The following is a 23,835-nucleotide window of genomic DNA, read 5'->3' as shown; positions in this document are numbered from 1 at the left end:
CGGTGAACATTCTCCTTCTGGGGCAAAGGGCAGAGTGAGGATCCCAGGAGGTGAAAACTCGGGCCTGGTGGGGAAACTGCCTGAGATTCTCAGTTTCCAGCAGCTGGTGCTGAGGATGCAGCTGTGGCCGAAGTGAAGTGTTGGGGTGGGTTCCATGGGACCAAGGACCGGGGAATTAGTTCAGGCACTGGCCTACCTGGGCACACTGGGGTACAATGATCCTGACCCTGGGTCGCTGGTGACCTGGTCAAACCTCTCCCAGAAACAAGTACCCAGAGCTTTCCCCTCTTTTCCAGCTTTACCAAAACAAAGCAACCCTCCCTCATACTACTGTCGCGTACATAGAACTGTGGTTTATGCTTTGTAATTTGCGTCACCAATTTCACGTATGGAAGGTAGTTCTATTACATTTCCAAGGCACCCATTGTTCACTCCTGGGAAGGCTCTGTGCTCACGCCCTGCTCCAGCTTTGTCTCCCTGCCTTGCCCCCGTCTCCTTATACTTATGGTGGCAACGAACAGTCAGGACATGGAATTGCAGGGGTCTATGACTTGGTTTTTATTTGAACCCAGGTCTCTTGGCCCAGCCTGCCCAATGTGGGGTCCTGGAACAGACACTGGCCCGCAGCTTTCCTGCCATCCTCTGGCCTTGGACTTCTGGCCTTCGACGGACCGGTCAGTTGGAGAAGCGCAGCAGCTCCTCGTCTCCTGTGGACACACAGGCTCGGGGCGTAGGTGTGGGGCTCGCCCAAGGGTGCATGGGAGGGGCAGGTCGGGGGAGGGGATACCTGGTGGAGGGGGAAAGGCAGCTCAGGCTGAGTGGGAGCCTGAGGCCAGAAACTGCGGCTTGCGGAGTGGCTTGCTGCCCCAAAGTGCGTTCCAGAGAACGATCTGATCCGTTGCCCCTTCTGATTTACTTCAGATGCCATTTCCCAGTGGGGGAATAAGGCACAGTAATCTTAAGTGGCTGCTATTCCCTGCAATGCTGTCATAGGCAGTCCTTGGAGACACTGAGCGTTGGGGTCCAGGCCACCGTGATAAAGCAACCATCACGGTAAAGTGAGTTATAATCTCTTTGCTGGTGGAGGGTCTTGCCTTCAGCTTGTAAAAATACGGTGTCTGTGAAGTGCCATAAACTGAGGTGTGCCTGCCCTCCTGTCACAGCGCCACCGTCATTGTCAGTAACAGCTGCCGTTAGCTGGCTGGTCGTTGTGCAAGGCGCTGTGCAGGCTGGGAAATGAGTGCCTTGTCCCACTTTCCAGAAGAGAAAACTGAGGCTAAAGTTGGCATTTTCCCAGCGTGGCCAGCCTGACTGTGGCAGTGCCAGCATCAGCCCTATTCTGCCACACTCCTCAGACAACCCTGCACACCCTCTGCCTGTACCTGGTACCCCAGGTACCCCATCCAAGCTCAGGAAAGGCCCAGGGCTTGGCCCCATTTTAAAGATGGGTAGCTGAGGCCCAGAGAGCGAATAGGCTGGTCACCTGCTACAGCGTCCAGAACTTAGCTCTCCCAGCCCCCACCTACCAGGGCTCTCCCGCCTGGACCCCAACAGCCTCCTACCGTCACCGGGGACGCCGCAGTACTCCTTGCACTCCTTCTCCGAGTAGAACTTGTTGCCGTTGCCTTGGCAGCCCCCATAGGTAAAGAGGATGCACTTTCCCTGGACGGCATCAAATGCCCAGAGCTGGATGAAGCCTCTGCAGGGGCCACGGACTATGGGGAGGTTGCAGGCCGCTGTGGGGTGGGAAGTGGGCACACAGCATTAGCAATCCTTACAACTGGCTAACCTGAGGCAGAGGATCTAAACCAGGGGGCCCTGCTCATCTAGAGCGCAGAGTCCCTCTCTTCTGTCTGTGGAACGGAAGCCCACGATAAGAGACGATGTGCCCAGGGTTGCCCCTACCCGAATGGTAGTTCCTGATTTCAGGAAACTTGCCCTGGAATTCCACCCCTGGAACATCCTCTCTTAACTACCTGTTCAGCTGGCAGGTGGTTTGTTGGGAGAACAGCATTGCGAGATGTGGCCTGCGTAGAAGCAATGGGCCCGAACTCACCCACAGTCCGGCAGGTCTGCAGACAATCCTTCTCAGTGACGAAGTTGTTGCCATTGCCCAGACAGCCGCCATATTGGAAAGTCTCACAGGCCATGGAGGAGCCATTGTAGAAATACCTGTTGACCATCCCCAGGCAAGGACCTTCTGCGTAGCCCAGTTGGCAGGAATCTGGGGAGGGGCAGAACGGCGGCACTTAGTGCTTATTGTGTACCTGTCACCGGGCTGGACACTCAACCATGCATCATCTAAGTTAGTTTCATCTCTGCACTAAGAGGAAGGATTACCAACTAATTTTATAAATGAGGAAATTGAGCCCTGGCTGGTGTGGCTCAGTGGATTGAGTGCTGGCATGTGAACCAAAGGGTCGCTGGTTTGATTCCCAGTCAGGGCACATGCCTGGGTTGTGGGCCAGGTCCCCAGTGGGGGGGGTGCGTGAGAGGCAACCACACATTGATATTTCCTTGCTTCTCTTTCTCCTTTTCTTCCCCTCACTCTAATAATAAATTAAATCTTTTTTAAAAATAAATAAATGAGGGAATGGACTGTAAGAGGTAAAGTGACTTACCCAGGGTCACATAGAGCTGAAGTTCAAAGTCATGTCTGTTGGACTCCACAATCAGTGTTCATTCCACTCCATAACATGGGGAGTTACCAGCAACCCACAGACCCACCAGCCCATGTTGGTCTTGTCTGCCCCAAGATCCTCCCACATTCACCAGCACCCAGGCCTCCAGCCTGACCTCTTGACCGGGGTCCCCCCATGCCTTTGCTCTCCTTGTTCATGCCCCTGGAATGCACTGCTCTGCAAAATCCCACCTGGATGCCTGGACACAGCATGAATTCCCCTTCATCCACGCAGTCCTTGAACTCCTCACCCCTCCATCCTCTGAGCTGCTCCCTCCTGTTAGCTGACCCTCCCTTTTGAGTCCATCACTTTCTTCCCTGACTATCTCCACCACTTGAGCAGAAGTTCCCCAAACATGGGTGATGTATCTCTGTGCCCCCAGTGCCAGGCACTGGGTCTGGGGGGAGCAGGGTTCAGTGTCTGTGGAGCAAGGTGGAGAGTGACTTGTTCATAAACACTGTCAACTGCACAAAGCATGCTCATGTCCTTCCCCAACCTTGCTCCCACAAGGGTCCTGGTGATCAGCTCAGCAGGTTGGTATCCCATCGTACAGATGAAGCAGCCAAGGCTAGGAGGCCACACAGCGGGACAGGGAAGGTGAGAACTGGCTCCTTATTGTGGACTGAGCCCATGCCTTATCTCCTCTGTCCCCTCACAACCCCTAACACAGGGCAGAGTACTTGATTTGCCTTGATTCTAGGCCTAGTCCTTTAGCAGAAAAAATGAGAGATTTCATGGTTGTGAGGGCAGTCAGGGTGAGCTAACCACAAGTCCTTCTTCTCTGGAGTATGGCAGGAAAAGTGAGAAATTGTTACCTTCTTTCTTGGCAAAATCAGTTACTAGTTGCCCAGCCCCTGAGCCTTCCTCTTCCTGGGGCAGCACAGCCCGCCGGGCTCTCTGTGGGGAAGACAAAGAGGCTGTTGCACCATTGCTCATCTGTACCCTTTGGAACACATAAGCCATTTGTTTTGGGAATCAGGGTGTAGACAGAAGCATAGCTACTAGACTGGTGAATGGCCTGTTTTCCTGAAAGCATCCGAATTCCAGAATGGGGATCACAGGACAGATTTCTGGTCTGAAGTGAAAAATCAGAACCTTAAGGTATAACAATGCCTCACATCTAACATCCAGTTGAAGTGTCAAAAGAATATAAAAATGAAAAAGAAATCTACCCTGAAGTTGGAAACCAGGGAAGGACAGTACTCCCATGCAAGACGCTTGAAGGCAATTTGTACGCAATAGAGCATGGGCGTGATTGTTTTGCAGGAAAGGCTGCTTACAGTGGAAGCTCCTTACACAGGAGAAGCTATCCAGAGTTAGGAGACTGAGATTGAACCTAACACTCCCAGCTGCGGTGGTTGGGGTTGTGGCACAGGGCCGGCTGCCAAAGCTGTCAAAGCGGTCTCTCAGTATAGAGTCCCCTGAGGTAGAATTCTGTGGCAATTTAAGAAGGGATAAACTGGGAAACTCAGGCCACCAGTCATCCTGCCCACAAGCAAGATCTGGAATTGGCAAAACTAAAACTATAGTAACCTTCAACTTTTTCCTTCTCCTTTTAAGGTGCAAGTGAAAGCTGTGATCAGGGACTCCACTGTCTGCCAGAGCCCATCTCACGCTGGTCGCATATAGGCCATCCTTGGTGAGAATGAAGGAAAAGGGGAAAATGATGGGACAAATTAAATAATGCAAGCTGCTCAAAACAATCCGATTGAACTGTAGAAATATCTCCACCAAACATAGGATGACAATAAGAAAAAAGCAAAAACTTAAACCATCAATGACATTCAAGATGACATTGCAGCAATATAACAGGAGCCAACAGTTATGGAAATGAACAGCATGAGAGAAGAAGAAGGTTATAGGGATAGAAAAGATTTTGTTGACTTTAACCACACAGTGGAAATAATGAACTACAGTGTAGAGATTATAAGAAAAATTCACATAATAGGAATTCTAGAGGGGAAGCAATCTATATAGAAATAATAGAAGAAAACTTCTCACTTGAAGAAAGACTTGAGTTTTCCACTTACAAGAGCCCAAAGGAATGAGGCAAAATTAATGAAGAGCCCCACCCAGACCCTTCCTAGAGACAAAGGATAAAGAGCCCAGGAGTCCTTGGAGAAGACATGACAGTTAATGAAAGAAGCTGTGGAGTAATATCTAAGGTTATAAAAGGGAAAACATTGTAACCCAGGAATTCTTCACTGGTTCACGTTGTTGAATATGTGATATAAACACAGGAAGGCATTCGCAGCCATACCAGGATCGAGTACTTTTCCACTCATGTATCTTTCTGGAAAAAAATTACTTATGGAAATATTCTCACCAACTGAGAAGGCAAAAGAGATGATGTGATAGCAAAGAAATGATGGTAAACTATAAAGCCAACAAAATGTAGAGTTTGGGTCAAATTGTTAAAATGGTCATACAACTTAACGTAAATGTTAAAAGTAATTCCTGGGGAAAAAAAGATAGAAAATATAAACATCAATCTCAGATAATAGCCACAAAAATCAGGATGTTGAAAACTTGGAGGAAAGCAATGGGTGTGTACTACAAGTCTCTCTTTTGCAAGAGGACTCATTAGCTATTATCTTATTCTTGATTTTAATGAGAAAATACAGATTCTGTTGTGATCTGGATGGAGATGGCAAATTGAAATGTCCTTCAAAGTTTCCCTAATACCTAACAATTAGCAACAAATGAACTAAAAAATACCAGCCCCCAAATGTTCATCAACATCACCCAAACAAGGAAAGGGGCATAATTTAAAGCAAAAGCTAAAACTGTTGATCAAGGAAATAAATCAGATATTCTGGAGCTGAACAGGATGGTCAGCAAGGGTCAGCTGCTAGTCCTGCCCTCCAACTTCCAGCTCTGACAAGTCATCAAATTTCTGATAAGGCTCCCTAATATTCCAAAATCCTGAGGGAAGAAAATTGAGGGCAACCCTGTCATTTTCCTCTTCTGGCAGAGGAGCAGTGAAAATGACTGCTCGTGGGAGGAAGTTTAGAGGCTGACTCCCTCTGAGTGAAGGTTCTGGGACTATGCCGTCTAGTGCTCCAGGGGGTGTCCCCATGGGCCCGATGCACATCGCTTCCAGCCCCAACCAGGGGGAATGAAGCACACATAGGACACTTTGCAGTCCTTCAAAACAGAAAGCTAGCAAGGGTATTCTGACAACCTTGGACTTCAGAAGAGTGAATGGAACACTAAAACCCAGACCTTACACTAATTTTGGAGGACAGGAAAGAAGGTCAAAGTTAGTGGGAAAAGAACCAAAGAGTAAATGAAACTCCACAACCCCACCAAATTAGAACTGAAAGTCTGACTAAAACTGACTTGCAAGAGCAAGATAAAAAGAAACGGTACAGCAACAACCCAACCCCACTCTTTCTTTGTCCCTTCCCTTCCACAGGTGTTGATCTAAGGCACCCTACCTGTGACACCTTCTTAGAAGAAAAACAACTCAGGGAACAGAAGGCAACTCTTCAGTGGCTTCAAGCTATACAATGACTTAATAAGAACAGGCATTTATTAAAATAAGACTCAAAGATGAAATGGTAAATAACAGACTAAGATGAAAAAAGAGAATCAGGTCTAGATAAACAAATTGAGAACCCAAACTCTATACATTCAGAGCAAGTGAATAAATTAGAAATAGTAAGGAACAGAATGGATGCTGCCAAATGGGATGACTGTCCTAGGAGAAAGATCGGTGATAATACAGATGAAAGTAATTTGAGAGGAACTAGTAGATGTGGAAGACAAAGACGCCCCGACACGAAGACCAAGGGCTCCCAAAGTAGCAGACCCAACAAAGGGGATGGAGGAGGAATCCCATGCAAGAGAGTTCCCTGAAATACAAAGAAATCTATTCTAAGCATGTTGTATTCCAGGAAATGCAGATATGGAATTCTTGACACAAAGACATGGCCTTGTTAAGGCACTGGTACCTCAAGGACACACTTTGTCCAGGCACCTGGACAAGAAGAAACAAAGGGCTTACAAGGAGAAGAAATATCAGGTTGGCCTCTGGCTTCTCACAGCAATCATCAGTACTTGAGAATAATGGAGCAGGGCAGATGAAACTTCCTCTGAGGGGGAGAAGACAAACCCAAGAATGTGACACCCACTGTCATTCAAGTTTGAAGGACACGAGGAGACAATCTCAAAAAGGAAGAATTCAGGGATGAAAACATCCATGAACCCTCCTAGAAAACAATACTAGGCAAAGAACTGAGAGACTAATAGAAATAAGTAGCTCAGGAATGGAAAAGCTATGGTAATATTTACTACGGGTGAGTGTAGAAGCTATTAAAGTACAGAACTACTACTGAACAACTGGGAATTATGGCGACAGCAGTAGTCTGGGCAGCGCAAAGGAAAAAGGGACAGGAGATGGAACAAAGTCTGAGAGTCCTAACAGTTGTCTTTCAAGTCACAGACAAAGCAGATGTCCTCTACAAGTAGGACTAGTGATGCTGGCCTCCTAAGTGCTTTTTCATAACCTTGACTCTATTCAGAGCCTTCTTTAAGAAAGAAATCTTCTGTGGTGGAGTAATATCTACTTGAAGTTCAAGAACTCCACTTCATTTTTTAAAAAGTAAAGAAAACTACAACCAAAGCTTTTAAAACTTAGAAGCAGCATTTGCAATATAACCCCACCTTGTAGCAGTATATGTAAGTCTGTGCCTCTGTCTAGCCCGCCTTCCTGCCACCTGGCCCGCCCGCGTGCATGTCCAGACTCCCAGACTGATGGAGATGCTGGTCGTTCAGGGTGGTAGAATTTTTTTAAAACATTAAAAAAATATATTTTCCTGCCTTGTTTTAATTCTTTATCATGAGTATATGTTAGTTTTATAAAATCGATGGTAGTTTTTCTTAAAAATGTAGAAGCAAACAAATGTTAACTGTTAATTCTATGTGAGAATAAAGACTTTTTTTACTTTCTTGTATATTTTCAATGTTCAAGAATACATTTCTAAACAAACATTGTATATGTTTATACACACACATAGATTTATACACACATCAGCAGAATCAATTAAGATATATAATTTTCAAATAAAAAAGGGGGAAAATTAATGAATAAAGCCTAATCAATATGGCAAAAAGCAGGAGAGTAAAACAGGGGAGTAAGGAAGCCCCCCAAAATCAAAAGGCAGTGCAGGAGTCCTGCCCTATGATCTGAGAAGCGGCGTGCTGTCAGCTTTGCCATTTTTAAAAAAGATCAATTAATTTTATTTTCATTTACTGAGCATTGGTAGTTCACTATTAAATGTCTTACTGCTTTTAGGCATTGCGCTAAACCCTTTGCTAACATGGCATTGAATTCCAGCTCTTGGGAGGACTAATTACCCCATTTTGTGTGTGACAAAAATGAGGTCCAGAGAGGGCAGCCTCAGTGGCAGAACCGAGGTTGAGGGCTGGTGAGACCGCCTTCAACGCCCAGGCCTCTCACTGCTGCCTGCCCTCAACCCCTCTCAACGACCCCACCCCCCACCACAGCAGGGCCTAAGCAAGGGCAGCAAAAACAAGCAGGCAGAGGGGCGTGGAGAGAGGTACTCACTGGGGGTGAAGTGGGCTCTGGTTCCTGCTCCCCGGGGACACACTCTCCTAGGTCAGAGGACAGGGCACAGAGGTGAGGAAGAGGACCACGCTTGGTGAGCATCTAGACTGGGTAGGACTTTGCTTCTTTCACACTGCTGCCCATATGCCAGGTGGCCATCACACTGAGGGCTGCCTTGTGCATTAGCCTCTTCGTGAACGGCTCCACCCACATGGTCTGCTGAAGGTCATTCATCGGAAAAGCTACAGGCTGGCGGCTGCACCGTCACCACCATCACTGTCGTCCCCACCCCACCACCAGCAGTTCATCAGCACCATCACAGAACAGCAGTGGCTAACATTTGTCAAGCACTTATGAGACCACCAAGCACAGCACTATTGTATTCAACGACTTTATCTCCTCAGAGCAACTTATAAGAAACACATTATTATCCCCATTTTACAGATGAGGAAAATGAGGCTCTGGAAGATTGACCAGCCAAAGAAAGCCAGCCGCACTGCTCAACATGAACCCAGGTGCTCAAACTCTGGAGGCCATGCTCTTCGTCCTTACCCTCTGTGACCTCCTTAGAGGCACCTGAGGATTCTGGGTATGACTTCACTTAGACTCATAACAGTGGAGTGAGCACTGAATTAGTTCTAGTGCAGGCTCTGCCAACCAGGTACATGCTATGTGACTCGGAGTGAATCCAGGGGCCCCAGCTGCCTTCTCTGTAAGGAAAAAGGGGGACTGTAGCTCTGCTTATCTCAGAGGGTTATAAGAAAGACCCAGGGGCAAGGAAGATATTCTGTGGGGTCCATGAAGTTTGAAGAGGAGACAGAGTGTGAGGCAGGGTAGGGGTGCCGTTTACCTTTGTCAGCCATTGTGAAGATGGAGTTGCTGGGGATGCCCAAGCTCAGGGCAAACTCCCTGAACTCCTCCAGCAGGTTTTCTCGAAGCTGCGGCTCCCGCCCTGCCAGTGGGGAGCAGAGAAGATACCTAGAACCTCGGGGCCTGGCCTGGCAGGACCTGAGGTCATGTTGCCCTGTGATTTCCATTTAGGGGAAGTGTGAAACTATTGGTCCAATTTGATCTCTTCAATGCATTTATGCAAAGATCAGCTCCAGGAAAGGAAGGCATGTCCCCTCCCAAGCACCCACCCAGGTCTCCCAAATCCCCACAGAGGGGGCTCTTCCCCAGGTTTCTTTAAGGGCCTGGAGGCTCTGGAATTCTCTGGGTCTGAAATTTTAGAAATCAAAAGAAGAGGATTCTGCCTAACATGTGACACTGAGCTCTGCCTCCTTCAGAGAGAGTACATGTTCTCACCGATCCTGTAACTGCAGTTTTATCAGAAGGAAAAGGTGAAACTCCCTGTTCCTCCCCACTCTGCTCCACTGTCCCTGAATCACAGGTCTCCCCCCACCCGTGGAGGAACACTAGACACGCCCCTCCAGTGAGCATATCTAGTTCCAGACCCTTACCATAGAGCTTGGCGGTAATAGTGGGTCCACGGTGGTGGCTGAGTTTCTTGGTCAGAGTAATGGCATACTCATCATAGTTGGTATGGACCACATAGGACTCCAGGGTGAAGTTCCATTCTGCATGGGAGATGCAGGGAAACAAAGGGCTCGGTGGTCAGAGGCTCTTCTAGCCTGAGATCCTTCACCTACTCACCCACACATCACCTGCTTAGCCATCCTATCTACCCATCCCTTCCATATATGCTCGTTTGTCTATTCACCCATCCATCTCCTACGTTGTTCATTCATCCACCATCATTCCCTCTCTCTATCTTCTCCATATGTCAGTCCAGAAGTTTATCCGTTTTCCTTCCTCCGTCCCTCCTTCCTTCTTTCCCTCCTTTCTTTTTCCTCCATCTATTAAGTCATCAATTTATCTAATAGATGATTGATTAACTCACCTATCTGCCATTCATACATAGGTATATTCATTTACCAAAATCTGTTTATCCTCTCATGTATCCAACCATCCACCTACCCAACCATTCATATAATCACCCCCTAACACAGTGATTTGATGCACAGCATATTCAATAAGCATTTGCTGGATAAACAAATAAATCCATGTTCCTCTGTCACTTAGCACCATGCACACCGTGCATGGGAGACCCTTCGAAAATTTTTATCAGCTGATTGCAGCTGCTTAACAGGAAGGCTGATGAAATCTTGATGTTATCCTCACATTCACACTGTCGATCTAGTTCTGGACGTGCATGCACATGAGGCAGAGAAAGGGAAGGAAGAAGGAGGAGGAGGAGGAGGAATTGTGGAGGAAGGTTAGATGACATCTCAGAAAAAGAGGAGAGGTTACAGGGGGAGAGAAAGCTGAGACAGGAAAGAGCTTGAGACATGGAGGTATTTTTTAGCGAAGGAGAGAACTGCAGGTGTCTCCTTTGACCCAGCTTACTGGACTTGTGAAAGCGGAACTTTCCATCGGTGTCTGTTTTCTCAAAAAACCCAGACAGCTCCTCGCAGACCCCGTTCCTGGAAATGAGCAAATCCAAAGCAAAGGTGAGTTCTGGTGGAGACCATGGTCCCGATGCCCACCTTCTCCTCCCAGGTCCTTCTCAAATGTCTTTCTTTTCTTTTTCTTTTTAATTTGGAAAGTAACATTTTCAAATACCTTGTCTAAAACACTTACCCCAGCCCTAGAAGTCACCGTTTCACATATGAGGGAACAGAGGGAAAGAGAAAAGAGAGGACTAATCCAGGCCATTCCTTGGCAAAATGTGCACTAAAAATCAAATCTGCACATTATACTGATGCATTGGGAAGTCAGGGTGATGAATTAATGCATGCATTTATCACTCTGTGTCTCTCTTGCTCTAGTGCCCTTGTCTGTGAAGCAAGGGTAATGATGGTTTCTACCCCACATTGTGGCCGGGAGGATCAAATGAGATATCACATGTAAAGAGCTTGGAGTAAGCACTATGCACAGCTTAGCTCTGACTGTTCCGATGATCATTATTTATTGAGCAGCATCTATGTGCCATGCACTGTCCTGGGGATACAGAGGAGGGCAAGACAGACCCTGTCCCTACAAGCAGCTTACAATTAAATGGGACAGGTGGGCAGGCAGGAGGTGCTCCAAGAGCACAAAGACAAACTGTAACCTGAACCTTTGGGGGTCAGGGAGGACTTCCTCCTTCTGGAGGAAGGGGCATAGAATCTGAGTCCTGAAGGATCCCTAGGAGTTGGCCCAGGGAGGTGGGGAGAAGTTTCCCTAGTAGAAGGAACATATGGCGCAAAGGCCCAGGGGTAGGGGATCTGAACGCAGGCCCACAGGGCTGGGTCACGGAGCACAGGAAGAGAATGGGGTGGGGAATGGTGAGTGTGGGGCGGGGCCTGGAAGGCCACAAGAGAGGGGTTGAATTTTATCCCCAACAGCAATAGGGAGGAGGTATAGAAAGATTAAAACAGATTCCAGTTTCTGAAAGGTCTTTCTGGTTGCTAGGTGACGACTGGATTGAATGGAAGGTTCGAGATTAGAGGTGGGGAGAAATGCAGAGAGGCTGTTGTAGACGACCAGGAAAGAAGGAAAGGTGGCTTGGACCAAGGCTGGCGGTGAGGAAGAGGGGAGAAGTGAATAGATGGGAGGGATTTTGGAAGAGAAAGGACGAGGCTCAATGATGGGTTGAATGGCCCATGGCAGCAGAAACAAGAGTTTAGGCCACTGCCCTCCCGCCCAGGTTTCCAGACTGGGTCCCTGGCAGGTCAAAGTGCCCTCACTGCACTAAGGGATGCGCCGGGAGTAAAAGCAGGTTGAAAAACAGGCAGAGTGTTGGAGGCATTGTCCTTGAGGCGCAGATGGGATGATTAGAAATGATGCCCTGGCTCTGGCTGGTGTAGCTCAGTGGATTGAGTTTGGGCTGCAAATCAAAGGGTCGCTGGTTCAATTCCCAGTCAGGGCACACGCCTGGGTTGCAGGCCTGGTCCCCAGTGGAGGCCATGTGAGAAGCAACCATACATTGATTTTTCCCTCTCTTTCCCTCTCTCTAAAAATAAACATAATTATTTTTCAAAAACCACCCTAGAAACAAGGCCTGGTTGGGGAGCAAACAGCAGAGAGATCACAAGCTCAGAGCCCAGGGTCAGAGCCCAGGGCCCGGCTGGAAGGAGAGACCTGTAACTCTGCAGAACATGGTGGTGACTGAAGCCAGGGTGGGGTGCTGGGGGGGCCCTGATCCCTCTTGCCCCTCCCGCCCCATCCCCAAGCTCACCGCCAACGAGTGCTGGTCGTGCTGATCTGATTCTCTGTTGCTCCTTCTCTCAGCAGCAGCGTGCTCATGGTCAGCCTGTCCTTGAACCTCACCAGCCACGGGCATGTGGAGCCTATGGCCACGTTGAACCACTTCCCGTAGAACTAGGAGGCAGCCACAATGCGGAGGGTCTGCATTTGGCCTCAGACCTCAAAGGAGACTTGGCAGACGTCTGCTCCCCTCCCTCCTCTGAATGACTAACACTTTTAAGTGATAACATCTTATAGCTACTCGGAGGCCACACAGCTTCAAGGGAGGATGGAGCCCTAACAACAACCTCGGGCATCATGGCAAGATTAGAAAGGAGGTTCAGGTGGGGCCCGGTCTGCCCGGCAGAAGGCTTAGTCTGTTCTGATCTGAGGTCTGTGCCTGTCACTTGGATGGGGTCCAAATCCTTGTGCCCTGAAGTCATCACCAACCAATGCTCCCCAAGAGCAGGAGTCAGGGGATGGGGTGCTCATCACCTTGCAAGCAACCCAGGGCCCCGTGTTATAAAGAACCTCCTTTCCTTGAGCTGATGCAGGACAAGCCTAACGCCTCCCTCTCCCGACTGCACGTGGGAAAGTTCAGAGGGCCCCCTATCCCTGCCGAGGGCCAGTGAGCCTGCGCCTCTTCCCCATCCCAGACCACCTCTGGGCCCTGCTCCTCACCACCCCTCCACTCACGGCCCTTCATTGTCATTGAAAGTAAGTAAAACCCACAGGACGCCACGGTGAGGGCCTGAGAGGCCCCCATACTGATGTGCAGACTGAGCCCTGGGTGGACAGGGTTCTGTTTCAGTTCACCCAGGGATTTAGGCAGAGCTGGGCCTGGAAGGAAGGCCTGGGACTCCCCGCACACAGCGCCCTGGTCCCCGCCAGCCCTGAACTCTGGCCCCATAACCCCGCGGGCCCGCCCTGTGCCACCCAGACCTGTGAGGGCAGAGAACCCAGCACGGGGTGAAAAAGATGCCGTGGGGTGAGGTGAGTGGTTGAAGGGTGAGGGCTGGGGCGGGGTGGGCAGGAAGAGTCCCGTAAAGCTGAGGTTTGTGGGGGTGGGGGTGGCTGAGGGGCAGCATTCAGGTCAAAGCCTTCTCAGGGCAGGTCCTCATAGAACCACGGGCTCCCCTTGGAACCAGAGAGGACAGGTTTGAAGGTGAGGGCATTTGACTTGAGATGTCAGACAAGAGTCCCACAGATTGGCAGGTGCACTGAGTTGTCGCTTCAACAAATCCCAGATGGTCGGAGCAGGAAAAGTCTTCAGGGACCCACCCCCGGAGTTCCAGATGGGGAGAATGAGACCCCAAGGCAAGCAAGGCTTGTCCCCACAGCAAGGCCCGGCTGCTCAGACCCCACCATCACCCCCAGAGAAGCCAGCCTTACCCTGGACAAGCTGAAGTTCTCTTGCACTTGGATGTCATCTGGCAGTGTGGGCACGGGGTTGGCAGTGACCGCCAGGCAGGCGGTCAGCAGCAGCAGGGCCCTGAGACTCTGCATGGCTCTACCTGGGGAGTCCCTCGAGGGCTCAGTCTGGGGACAGAGGAGCTCCCTGCCTGAGTCTCCTGCAAACTGAAGCTGGGGAAGGGGTCAGTGGGTCGTAGTGACTTTGGTGTTTGCCCTGCTCAGATAGGGCCAATCAGGGCCTCAAGGCCGGGCCCGATCGATCCCTCATAGTGTCCTGGTGGGGGTCAGTGGTCTGAAGGGGCCAGGGTGTCTGTTTCAGAGGCGGTGTTGGCCAAACACAGCAGGGCCCAGATGCAGCCGAGGCAGTGCTCACCCCCAGAAAGTCTTCCCCAGAGACTCCGCCTGTCATGGGGATATGTGAGGAGGGGGGGCACAGCTAGCCGCCCCACCCCACCCCGACCTTTCCTGCTGAGTCATTGCACCCAGACCTTACAGTCCCAAGAGTCTGGGGGACAAGCCAGAGTGGGCCCATTTCTCACATGAGAAAATTGAGGCACAGGGAGAGGAAGTAACTTATCAGAGACTGCAGAGAAGTCTACAACATCTTGTCCACAGTGTTCCGTCTCTCACTGTGGGTTTCCCACAGCCCCCACAGATCACAGGAGGAATAATGATGGTGGCGACTGTAATGACAGGTCCTGTGCCTGGAACACCTGCCATGTGTCAGCTGCGCTCCCGCACTTAACACTCACCCACCACCGCCCCATGACCCGAGTGCAAGTTTCCCCCTCCCAGACAGGGAACTGGAGTCTCCAAGAGGCCAAGACTTGCCCCGGGTCTCACCCGTGGTAAGGGGTGTCGCCGAGGGAGGCAGCGTTCAGCGTGGTTGGGAGCACGGACTCAGGAGCCAGACTGCCTTCTGCGCCACTTGCCGGCTGTGTGGCCTGGGTGGGCGACTTTACCGCTCGGTGCCTTGGTTTCCTCCTCTGTAAAGGGGGATAATACTAGTTCCACAGCATTGTCGTGGGAACAGTATCTGGCACACAGTGAGTGCTGAATATGCCTGTGGCAAGTTGCAGAGTGTCCCCCAAACTCGAGTGCACCCGGAACCTCCATACATGACCTCATTTGCTGATGTAATTAGTTAATATGAGGTTGGCCTGAATGAGGGTGGGCCCTAATCCAATGACTGGTGTCTGCCTAAGAGAAAAAGGAGACAGATTCAGGTGGAAACACGGAGACACACAGGGAAGATGGTCAGGTGAAGATGGAGGCAGAGACTGGCCTGAGGCAGCTGCAGGTCAAGGCCAAGGACAGCTGGCAGACATCGGGAGCCAGCAAGAGGCAAGGAAGAATTCTTCCCTAGAACCTTCAGAGAGACATGGCCCCACTGACAACTTGGGGTCAAACTTCTAACCTCCAGAATAAATTCCTGTTGTTTTAAGCCACCCAACCCATGATACCTTGTTAACAGCAGCCTTGGGAAACTATACAGTATTCATTAAATTAAAAATTGGGGTGAAAATATTTTAAAACCTAGGTCTGTTTGTCTCCAAAGCTGAAATTCTTCCCAGGCATGCCGCAGGCTCTCTGTATGACCTCTCTTCTCTGGTGGTCAGAGCTGCTGTCCTTTTCCCCTGCTCTAGGCATAGAACATTCCAGACACACAGCAGCCGCCCTGCTACGGCTGGGAATGACCCCTTCAGATAGGCAGTTCCGTAAGCAAGACCCTGCTCATGTGAGAATCTGGACTTCCCCCCACATAGTGGCCCCAGCAAACGGTGTGTTAGAGCCAGCCGACACATTTGTCCTCCACCTGTATCAGGAACAGTGTGTCTACTCATCATAAGTGAGTGTGTTCCCTTTGCTACAACACTGCCAGTTTGGCTGCTGACGGCATCTCCTTTTTGCTTTGGCTGCTAGGAAGCTCAAAGCCATGTTACAAGTTTAATCACAGCAATCATGTTGGCTTATATTTGGGGGAACAATTATCTTCCCTCTTGTTCACAAAGTCTTTATGGTGTGGTTAGTGCTGGTAGCAAGCAGGCAGTGTGGATTAAGAGGAGGCCAGCGAAGTGGGAGTGGAAGCCCTGGCTTCTTGTTCTGCGTGACTTTGGGATGACTTTCCCTCTCTGAAGTCCACTGTCCTCATCTGAAAGATAACAGTGCCCATTCTGTCTCCCAAGGGGTTGAGTGAGGCCACGTGTACTGCAGTTCAACTGTCTTACCTGGGTGATAGACTCGGGGTGTGTCTGTCTTTGGAGAAAGCAGGCCTGGTATAAGATGAACACATAAGGATGAGTCACTAACAGGAATACAGCGCCCTATTAAGGTTGCCTACAGCGTACCGCGAGGGCCCCTCTGCACAGCATTATTGGGGTTGTCAACCCCATTGGCTCACGGGAAGCCCAAGGCCCACGGGCTGAAGAATGATATGGCCTCTTTGGACAGGGCCGCTCATTCAGTTGCACAGCCTCTCCCGGGGGAGGGGAGAGGCCGGAGGCCAGACCAGGATGTTGATTTCTTCTCCTGCCTCCAGGGATGTTTGCTCTCCTGAGATTATTAACCAGCACAAACAGAGAGAGCAAACTGTGCCAAGACCCACTGGACTTTGAGCTGCTTTTTAAAAATTAACCCCAGGAGGGACACAGAGATGCACCGCCGGCAGTGTGGTCAGCAGGGGCTGTGGCCTCTTCCCTCCCTGGACACTGTGGCAGGGGGAGGGAGGCTCTGGGGCCACTGCCGGCTTAGGGGATCCAGGGACCCAAGAGTCCGCAGGAACTGGCCGGGTTCCGGAACCATTTTGAGGGGGTTCCTCCGGAACCAGGAGGCCTCAGAGCCTGAGAGGTGCCCTGAACGGGAAGGGAGGCCTCATTTTCAGATGCAAATATGTGCTCAGGGAGGGAATGGGACTTGTTCGAGGTCATCCAGCTGGTGGCCGAGCTGGGGCCCGGATCGGACTGACCTCCAGCACCCCGCTTCTCCCCATCATCCACTCATTCATCCACTCTCCCTGTCACCAAGTGCACACTGGGTGTGTGTCGGTGAGGACAGGATGGGGAGCGTGACAGGACTCTCAGAGCTCACTCCTGGTCAGGGCGGGCGGGAGGGGGGAGGGGATTAGACAGAATGGCGGCCGCAGCGATGGGGAAGCCCAGGCCAGGGGAGGGCAGTCTCACCCGATGAGGGGGACTTAGCCAGACAGAAGTGCATGGGGTGTGTGGAGAGAGAGGGCAGTTCAGACAGAAGGAACAGCAACTAGAAAGGCTTAGAGGAGGAAGATGGAAGGAGAGAGAGAGAGAGAGAGAAAGACAGAGATGCATTTGGAATACAAAAACCAAACCAACCAAAACCCATAGCTCTGGAGTTGGGGACAAAGGCGTGGCCACCTGAGGCTGTGGGTGTGGCTGAGGCCCAGCACTGAGGACTATGGTACAGGCCGAGGGGCTTGCTCCTCCTCCGGCGTGTACAGGGGGCACTAGTGGGTTTTCAGGAGTGGGTGGCCATTCCAATTCCTGATCAGGGAAAACCAATGAGGGGGCAGTGGAAGTGGGAAGCCCAAGAAAACAACTCCCTAGGAGTTTTCCAAGAAGCTGGGACACTGGGACTTGGTGACTGGCCTGGCAGGAACATCAAGGACATTGGGCAGAACTCAGACCAAAGGGTGTGGTCAAGGTGCAGGCCTTCCTCTGCTCATGGTGGAAGGGGATGGCAGGGTGACCTTCTTTCCCCCATGAGGAGGTGTCCAGCTGCAGGCTTGCCCCAAATGCCTGACCCTGCCCAGCTCCCTTGGACTTGGAGCCAAAGTCTATCCGTTCGTGGCCAAGCTGGAGGAGAGCAGCACCCAGGATGCCAGGACCAGCAATGGGAGAATAGATGTCCTCACTGCCCTGTGATTTCCAGGCTTTGGTTCTTGTTCCCCAGCTTTTTCCCAAAGAGCTGGGCCTTCAGAGACTTAGGTCCCAGTTCTTATAACTTGCTGGGTGACCATGGGCAGTCCTTCCCTTTCTGGCCTTGCCTTCCTCATCTAGACCTCCAAACGAGGGTAACAATAACTCACTTGACAGGACTTAAATAAGAACCAGAGGAGGGGCATTGGTGAAAATGCTCCCCAGGTGCACACACTGGAGGGGCGGTATCATCCCAGGCACTTAGCACAGCTGGTGGTACCACGCAAGCTCCAAGGAGGCTGCAGAAAGACGTGCGCATGCCGTGTCCATTAGAGGGCAGCAGAGGACTTCTGGAAAGACCGTGGGTTTGCTCACCGAGGCACAGTACAGACCAGGAGCCAGAGGCTAAGGCAAAGGCCCATCGAACTGTTCTGGCCGGAGAACTTCTCGCAGAAGCCTGCTGAAAAACGGTGAGTGTAAAACAGCCAGCTTCTACTTTGCCTATCCCACCCCGGCTACAGAGCAGGATGCTTAGGTGAGGCCCCTTTAAAAAAAAAAAAGTTCCCTGGGAGATCCCCCTGCTGAGCCGAAATTGGGTACCGCTGCTGCTGTAGACCACAAGGTGGCTGTAATCTGAATAATCACGTGACTGAGGCCCTCCCATGTGTGATGTGCCAGACCCCATACTGAGCCCTCCACAAGAACGTCTTCTCACTGAATCGTCCCACTAAGGTTCTATCATTTTACTGTGATGGCAGTCATATTTGCAGATGGGGAAACTGAGGCTGAGAGACCAGGTGATCCAGTGTCAAAGGGCACCCACCCAGCCAGTGAGTAGCGAATCAAACCCAGATCCATCTCCCTAACACTGTGCTGACCGGCCAGGCCCTGCTCCTGACACACAGCAGGGCCCTGGGCCATGTACTTTCAGAGACCTAGGGCAGGGGTGTGCTGTTCTCCTTCCCCGACTCCTCACAGCTGGAGCCAGGCTTAGTGAGTCTGGCTCTCCCTTCTCCAGCCAAGAGCATGCTCATTCTGTCTCTTTGAAATCTGACCTTTCTTTTCCTCTTCAGGGCCTAGCACAGTGCTGGGCACTTAGTAGGTACTCGGTGAACATATGCTAATTGACTTAGAACTGTGAGGTCAGACCCCAGTAAGGACCACCCAACGAGAAGACAGCTGAGAGCGACTGGGAGGTTGAATCCTCCCCAAGTCCGTGATAATGATCAGTGAATGAGCGACTGACACCACAAATGATGCAATTTAAACAGCAAAGAGCCCTTGTTCCGTGGTGGCTTTTCCTTGTGTCAGTTTTGAATTAGTCTGTGTATCTGGGGGGGATTGCCGAGGCTTCGTCCCCCAGAGTGATGGTCAAGCAGCTGAACTGTGCACCCAGACAGACCCGGTTTCCAGTCATGGCCCGGACCCCTTCCTGCCTGTTTGATCTTAACTAAGTTACCCTACCTTTCTGAGTCTGAGTCTTTTCCTCTGTTAAACGGGGTCAAAAAGAGCTCGAACAGGTGTAGGAGAATTAAGTGATGAGAAACACGTCCTGTTATTGCTCTTTGCAGAGAGCCTAGCAAACACAGTAATAAGTGCTGGACCTGGGTGGAGGTGGCCTGGGTAGAGGTGCCCTTAGGTGTGGCTAATTTAGCTTCCTGATTGTGGGAGTGGGTGGCTTAGCCTGGAGAGGCAAACAGTGAGACAGTGGAGCTGTGTCCTTGAGATCTGGCTGTCCCAGGGACAGAGTTTGTGACCCAGGGTCTGGCTCCCCTTGCACCCCTGAAGAAAGGGCTCCCAGAGGAATAACCTTCCAAAGGCCTGTCTGTATCCGGAAAGAGGACACACGTACTTCCTGTTCTTCTGGAGCCAGTCTCACCTGTCTATTGAAGCAGGACCTCCAGGGGCCAGCCTGGCTCCTGGCTGACCGAGTCATCACCCAGTGTCCTGGGAGGGACTAGCATAGCTCTTCTCTGAAACCACAGGCAAGCTAGACTCATGGGCAAGGCGTGCTGGCCTTTCTTCAATGAAGACAAGTCGTGTCTCCTGGTCAGCTGCCCTGGAAGGGGAGTAGGAATTCTTCCCCAGCTCTTTCACTGGGCACGAGTCCTGAATGGGCACTCCTGTCCCCAGAAGAGTCCTTGAAGGAAGAGGCCAGCAGAGCTGGACGTTGACAAGTTTATGAGTCTGTAGAACTGGAGTCCAGATATGAATGCACTTCCTCTCCCGTTCGTGCAGGAACGGCAGGGCATTTGTGCTGAGAGCGCCCATTTGTCATAAAAAACAGTGATAGCAACCAGCATTTACACAGCACTGACTGCGTGCCAGGCTCTGTCCTACACAGTTTATACAAATCCACTCTTTCAGTCCTCACATCATCCCCTATGAACGCATATTAACTTCTCACGGAGTAAACCAAACTCATCCCCGTTTTGCAGAGGAGGAGACTGAGTTCAGAGACCTTAACTACCTCGTCCAGGCTCCCACAGCCGTATGTTGGCAGACCGAGGCTGAGGGAGGGCGTGGGTGTGCCCAAATTCTGTAGCCTGGATTCCCCCCAGATCTCCAGCCAGGGGCCCATCCACCACACAAGGGCTAACCTTAGGGGTTCAGTTTGAATTCTCTGATGTCCAGCTTGGGCTTCCCAGAATCCTGCTTCACTGAGCAGTTTGTAAGACATTTCTTTATCTTTGTGGTTGGTGAGGGTTCTTCCACAGACAGAAAAGACCTCAGGAGGTCCCTTCCTCTGCCTCATCAAAGACAGGGTCTGACCCTCTGAGCTCTGGTGAACATCCCCACCCTCGGCCAAAGATCCCAGGGAATCCCTTCCAACCTCTGTACAACGTTTTAAAATTTCAGAGCAATCTTTTGGGGATTTAGGGATTTGGGGATTTCTGGGAAATCCCTGTAATATTTCGGGATTTCTGAGAGCTGCCCCAATTCCAACGTTCTGAGGTACCAGAGACCACATTCTAAGCTGGACTGTTCTGGAGTACTACTTTATTTCATGGGGCCAAAGAATGCGCCCCCATTCCAGTATTCTGGGACAGGCCCATAGCCTTCAGGGTTCCAGAAGCATCCTCTGCAGCTCACAAGTGCTCACTGAGGCCCCCTGGAGGTGGAGTCCTGACGTGCTTCTGCGTCCTGTGGAATTCTTCTGGGGTCCAGGGATTCTGGACCAGCACCAGCTCTAGAGTGAGGATGCGGATGAGGAGGTGGACGCAGGGCTTGTGAGACGGTGTTAGCACAGACTCAGCCCCTTGGGTCCGGTGACCGTCTCTGGGAGAGTAAGTGGGGGCTTGCTGAGCTGGAACTAGGGGACTGGAAAATCGTGGCTGGCTCCAGCAGGAGAGGGGATCAGCCAAACATGGACCAGCAACAGCCAACGTCCCCCTGGGTGGTCCCTGACCATCCTCCCAAGGCAGCTAAGGAGAGTCTCACGCTCAGTGCCAGGGGCCACCCCTGCTGAGCCTGCAGACCTCCCAGCAAGCGGGGCCAGGAGGCAGCGAGTGAGATAAGGGCTCTGGCAGGAGGGGAACCCGGGCTCAAACCTGCCGAGCCACCCAAGCTGATGTGCCCTCACCTAGAGCTGAAAATTACCGAGAGCAGAAAAGCAACTTTATGGAGTGAACCAGGCTCACCCTCCTCCCCTCCTTCAGGTCTCTGCACAGGTGTCGCCTGCATGAGACCTTCCTCCCCTGTCCCCTTGACTTGGAGCTGCACCTGCTCTGGCAGATGGACCTCCCCACTCTATTTTGCTCCATGGCATTTATCTTCCCATGTATTTTGTCCATTTTCTGGCTTTTTGTCTGTTTTCCATGAGGGAAAGAATTTTTATGTTGTGTTTTGATGCTATTTCAATGCTGGCTCAAAGTGGGTTCTCAATAAATATTCGTTGATTTTTTTAAAAATTCAGATTGTCCATTCCATGGAATTGTCATGTTAACTACAGGTTGCTTTTGGCTAACTCGTCTGCAATGGGCAAAGCCTCGAGCTGTCGTCTTCCCACACATCAGTGGGTTTAATCCCGTGACCATCCCGTGAAGGACTGTTATTGTGTCCATTCCGTGGATGAGGCCTCTCAGGCTCAGAGCAGTTAAGTCATCTGCCCAGGATCACCCATGGACAAGTGATAATGCTGGGATTTGAACTTGTGTGGCTCAGTCTGTGGACTTAACCACAGCTCCCTCTGTCTGGCCTCTGTCTCTGCCTGTGCTGTCTGCCATTACCCGTGGTCCCTGGGCTCTGCCTCCGTGGACACTGGCCACCCACAGTCACCGCTGTTGAACACCCCTAATGCTGAGCCATAAGTCTTGTGTTTCAATGCCTGGCCGCTGGGGGCTCTACCCTGAGCTAACCCTGCTGGCCCATTTCAGGGACCAGCCTGTAGAGAGAATCTCAGTCATAGGCTCTATATTGGGCAAGGTTCAGAGAGTCCAAGTAGCCTGCCCCAAGTCACACAGCATGCTCAGGTGTAGCCGTGAGGCACCTTGCTCTGTCTATCCTCACTCCTCTGGGGATAGGAGGGCATCATTAGGGAACATCCCCAGGGCTATTTTCTAGTGTGGTGGGTAGGACTTTGCTTGCTTGGCCTTGCGCTGGGTGTGGGGTGGGAGCCACAGGGCTTGATTTCCTCAGGCCAGGCCTGTGGGCAAGTCTGGGCACTGTCCCAGTGACCTCCCTCCCCAGGTGTCCCCAGGCTCCCTGCTCCTCCCCAGGTGCCCCCTGGTCTTGGCCCGCTCCTCCCAGGTGCTCCTGTGCCTGTGACTGAGGCTGGCCTGCTCAGGGCCTTGCTGGGGCCCAGGGTCCAGGTCTCAGTGGATTCCAACCTGAGGCCTGGCTCAGGTACTTCTGGTTGAGGAATTTCATCCCCCCACACTGGTCGTTTTACTGGTGGGCCTCCAGCTGACCCTCACCAGTCAGCCCACCCACCACAGTGGTTGGTGTGACCTCAATGCAAACCTAAGCTGGTGACTCCTTAAGACACCCCTGTGGCTCCCTTTTGCCCTCAGGACAAGCCCAAACTCCAGGAGTGGCCCACCAGGCCAGGCACTTCCTGGTGCCGGCCACCTTTGGAACCTCAGGGTCTCTGGGCCTTTGCCTGGACAGTCCTTCCACCTGCCCTGGGCTGCTGTTCACTTTCTGAGCCTCCATCATCACTCTTGAGCAAACTGTCCCCAACCCCCTCAGAGTTTCTGATTGGGTGACCCTCCTCTGTGCCTCTGGTACTCTGGCTTCCCTTCAGAGCACATGTATGAGGTTGTAAAGCTCCGTCTGCCGGTTCCCCACCAGAGCGTGAGCTCCCCGGGCAAAGCCAGCTTGTTCCTTGCCAGTCTTTCCATCGCCTTGATTCACAGTTGATGCCAGTGGTGTTTTTGAATGAGTGACGACAGTATGAACCAACAGAGGAATCAGCCATCGGGGGCTCGGTTTCCCTACTATAAAATGGGAGAGTTGGGTTAGCCTTGTGGCTCTTGTTATAATGAGGTCTTCTACTGGCACCTCGAATCGCTCAGGTCACGTCTGGACTTCCCCTTACTAGTAGACCTGGGATGGTCTACAGCCTACTGGGCGCTGTACCTGGAATCACGAGATTCCTTACCTCCCTGACTCTTGCCAGACTCAGTGGGACAAGGAGCCATGTCCCCCATCTAACCGACTGGAATCCAGAAAGTAGTCTAGGGAGGAGGTAGGACTTGCCAAGGGTCTCAGAGCAGGTCCATCAGAACCTGGGGCTCCGTCACTGGGGCTCATGACCCTTCCAGCGCCAGGCCATGCGCAGCCAGCACAGAGAGGCACGCCCCACAGTCCACAACCTGCCTCGGGTCGAGGCCAAACCAGTTTCCTTCGCATCTCCCTCCTGGAGCTGCTCATCATTTGATTTCCGCATGGTGTCCCCAGTGGCACAGAATAGTTGCTCAATTAAAATGCATGCAATACATGAAACATAGAAATCTGGAATATTCCTGATCAGAAAGAAGGGGGCACACACTTCTGCCAAGAATCTTTACCGCCTCTCCCTCACAGTCCCCGAAGAACTCCTCTCCTCTCT

The 23,835-nt window shown here is 51.4% G+C and overlaps 1 protein-coding gene across 1 annotated transcript; it reads right to left on the bottom strand.

Annotated features, from left to right (window-relative positions):
- Positions 1-534: 534 nt before the first annotated feature.
- On the bottom strand, positions 535-14,231 carry AMBP (alpha-1-microglobulin/bikunin precursor). The gene is made up of 10 exons (XM_037139490.2): positions 13,873-14,231; positions 12,473-12,615; positions 10,660-10,736; positions 9,714-9,830; positions 9,104-9,205; positions 8,254-8,300; positions 3,497-3,578; positions 2,057-2,224; positions 1,563-1,736; positions 535-707 (listed from the first exon to the last, which is right to left on the bottom strand). The coding sequence occupies exons 1-10, from the start codon at positions 13,984-13,986 to the stop codon at positions 676-678; spliced, it is 1,056 nt and encodes a 351-aa protein (XP_036995385.2). The 5' UTR covers positions 13,987-14,231; the 3' UTR covers positions 535-675.
- Positions 14,232-23,835: the final 9,604 nt, after the last annotated feature.

This window comes from Artibeus jamaicensis, unplaced genomic scaffold, assembly GCF_021234435.1.
Source record: "Artibeus jamaicensis isolate MK-2021 breed Jamaican fruit bat unplaced genomic scaffold, CSHL_Jam_final scaffold_1964, whole genome shotgun sequence".
Taxonomy (NCBI): Eukaryota; Metazoa; Chordata; class Mammalia; order Chiroptera; family Phyllostomidae; genus Artibeus; species Artibeus jamaicensis.
The sequence above is the reverse complement of the archived record's forward strand: the minus strand, read 5'-3'. Positions and strand labels throughout refer to the sequence as shown.